The 3,079-nt window shown below is 36.2% G+C and overlaps 1 protein-coding gene across 1 annotated transcript in view; it reads right to left on the bottom strand.

Moving 5' to 3' along the window:
* Window positions 1-2,648, bottom strand: part of DAP3 (death associated protein 3) — a 30,013-nt gene extending 27,365 nt beyond the window's left edge. The window contains exon 1 of the mRNA XM_006861560.1: window positions 2,607-2,648. Within this exon, the coding sequence (XP_006861622.1) occupies window positions 2,607-2,648 (42 nt within the window). The remainder of the gene's footprint in view (window positions 1-2,606) is intronic.
* Between the last annotated feature and the right edge of the window lie 431 nt (window positions 2,649-3,079).

The following is a 3,079-nucleotide window of genomic DNA, read 5'->3' as shown; positions in this document are numbered from 1 at the left end:
ATGAGGAACCTATATATAGACTAAGATTCAGTGTTTCAAATAGAACAAAGGGATACTGAATAGTTTAAAATCAAGAAAGATGTGTGCTAGGGTTGTGTCCTTTCACCATACTTTTTCAATCTGTATGCTAAGCAACTAATCAGATAAACTAGATTATATGAAGAAAAATGTGGCATCAGGATGGGAGGAAGACACATGAACAACCTGTAATATGCAGATGACACAATCTTGCTGAAATCATAGAGGACTTGAAATACTGATGAAGATCAAAGACTACAGCCTTCAGTATGAACTGCACCTCAATGAAAGAAAACAAAAATCCTCACAACTGGATCTATAAATAATATCACAACAAATGGAGAAAAGAGTGAAGTCAAAGATTTAATTTGCTTAGATCTATAATCAATGCTCATGGAATCAACAAATCAAAGGACATACTATATTAAGCAAATCTGCTGCAAAAGACATCTTTCAAGTGTTAAAGAGGAAAGATGTCACTTTGAGGACTGAGGTGCCCCTGAACAAGCCAGAGTATTTCCAATCATCTCTATCATGCTTGGTAAAGTGGAGGGTCAGTGAAAAAGTGGAGGGTCAGTGAAAAAGAGGAATCCCCCCTCCCCCCCCACCAAGGAGATGGACTGACACAGTGGCAGCAACAATGGGTTCAAATATAACAGTTATGAGGATGGCACAGGACAACACAGTGCTTTTGTCTATTATGCATAGGTTCTACATGAGTTGAACTGACTGGATGGCACCTACCAATAACAACAAAAACAACAACAATAATACTACTAAATTTAATCTACTGGAGAGAAAGGACAATGCTTTTTTAAAATGCAAGTCAAGTGAAAAACTAAAGAAATTAAAGGGCCACAGGGGGGTGCTATTTCTATAGTAATCTAATGATGTTTTAGTTATGCTTTATGTAGCACAAACTAGAAGCTAGCAAAATGGATTCCTTACTTCTTAGTATAATACATGGCACCACCCACCAAATCTGTTGTTCCCACAGAAAACAACCATATCCACAATTTTCTCTGCATAGTTTCAGAATGAACACTATACAGTTTTTGAAAGAACAGCATTTGTGAGTCAACTAAGAATAAGAAGGTCACTCTGAGACAAGCTATTAGAAAAACAAAACAAAAAAAACCCACAACATTTTTTCTTACTGACATCTCTTCACAGTCTGACCTCAAGAAATTTTTCTTATTTGGCACTAAGGATGAAGAAATTGTAGTCCTTTAATAGGATTAGTTGAAGCCAGAATCTACTTCTATGTTGATTTTGCTTTTATTTTTATTTTATATGCATAGGTATATCTGGTAGTGTAGTGGTTATGAATCAGGCTGCAAACCTTAAGATCAGCAGTTCGAAACTACCAGTTGCTTTGCGGGAGAAAGATGAGGCTTTCTACTCCCGTCAAGATTTTTACAGCCTTGGAAAACCCTTTACAGGGTTGCTATGGGTCGGAATCGACTTGATGGCACTTAACAACAATAACAACATCATGAACACCAGAGTCCTGGTGTGGCGCTGTGGGCTAATGCGTCAGACTGCAAAGTAGTTTGAAGTGCAAGGTCAGTGGTTCAAGTTCACCAGATGCTTCTTGGAAACCCTACACAGGGTTGCTATGGGTCAGAATTGACTCTACGGCACTTAACAACCAACAACAATCATAAACAGCTGAGGAAAGGATCCTTCTCTAGAAAATCTAGTCTACAATGAAATAACCCGGTGAAAGTGACCAATTCTTGAGGTCCAGTTCTTACCCTTTAGGGCTTGGCTCTTGGAGAATTTCTTCTGGACCCTACTAACCCAAGTTTGGGGCTCCTTTTGGATGCTGTAACATCACTATACTCTAACAGTCACTTATACAAATTTCTACCATCGGGCTGTAGGATTCTTCAAAACATGGACCATAAGATGAAATATAGCATAATGGTTAAGGCCATAAGCTTTGAAGGCCGTCCTGACATTTAGTTTGGACTATCCAACTTCAGAGCCTGTTACTATAGGTAAGTTACTTAGCCTTCTGTTTGTACATCTGTGAAACAGAGTTAATATCTTTCTCAGGAGTTGGTCATGAGAATTAAATGAAATGAAGCACTTAGTACAGTGCCTGGCACAAAATGAATCCCAACAGATGCTAACTATATGAGTGAAATGAGTTATCTCAGGATCCTGAGTACCTAGCAGATGGAGGGCATTGATAAAACTATTTGCTAAAGGTTTGAACTGGCAACTTATTTTTCTCTCAGATATTTCATTAAGGGGTAATAATCATTAATTCTACTAGAGAAATGATAAAAGTTAATAAAGACAATTTATCAATGTTGAATTGAAAAAAAAAGTTAATTCTCCTATTGTGGTAAATTCTCAATCACAAGTATCAGATTGAGACCATTTACATGATGATTTTTAGAGCAGTTGGGCAGAGAATTGAAATTGGGACTATTCTTTTGAGCAGAAACTTGTAAATGAAAGAACTACTAGGCTTATATTCTCAAACAGAATTTCATTATTTACACAATAAATCCCTAAAACTAAGAAATCCACCTAAATAAGCAAGAAATAAAGTGTTTAAGTAAGTTAGGGCTCACCTTATGGACTCTGGAGAAAAGACTTGTCATTCCTTTCAACATTGTCCCCATACTAAACAAACAAAAAAAGTGAAATGGTAAGCCACACCTGGGAAAGATACTTGAATAGATAAAATATAAAACTGACAAAGAATTAGTACTTAGAATATATATAAAAATACCTACAAATTTGATAAAGAAAAATGTGCAAGAGACACGAACAGGCAGTAAAAGAAAAGAAAAAACCCAAAAGGCTGATAAACTCATGAAAGATTTTCAGTTTAGTTATAATCAGGGATATGCATGAAAGATTTTCAGTTTAGTTATAATCAGGGATATGCATATGAAAAGCATCAAAATATTTGGAAAGATGCAAAAGTCAGACAATATCAAATGCTAAACAGGCTGTGACGCATTGGGAACTTTCATGTACTGTCAAGGGGAATATAAATTGGTAAACAAATTTCTGTTGTAAAGTTGGAAATGTACATCCC

The sequence above is a fragment of the Chrysochloris asiatica genome, unplaced genomic scaffold, assembly GCF_000296735.1.
Source record: "Chrysochloris asiatica unplaced genomic scaffold, ChrAsi1.0 scaffold00042, whole genome shotgun sequence".
NCBI classification, from domain to species: domain Eukaryota; kingdom Metazoa; phylum Chordata; class Mammalia; order Afrosoricida; family Chrysochloridae; genus Chrysochloris; species Chrysochloris asiatica.
The sequence above is the reverse complement of the archived record's forward strand: the minus strand, read 5'-3'. Positions and strand labels throughout refer to the sequence as shown.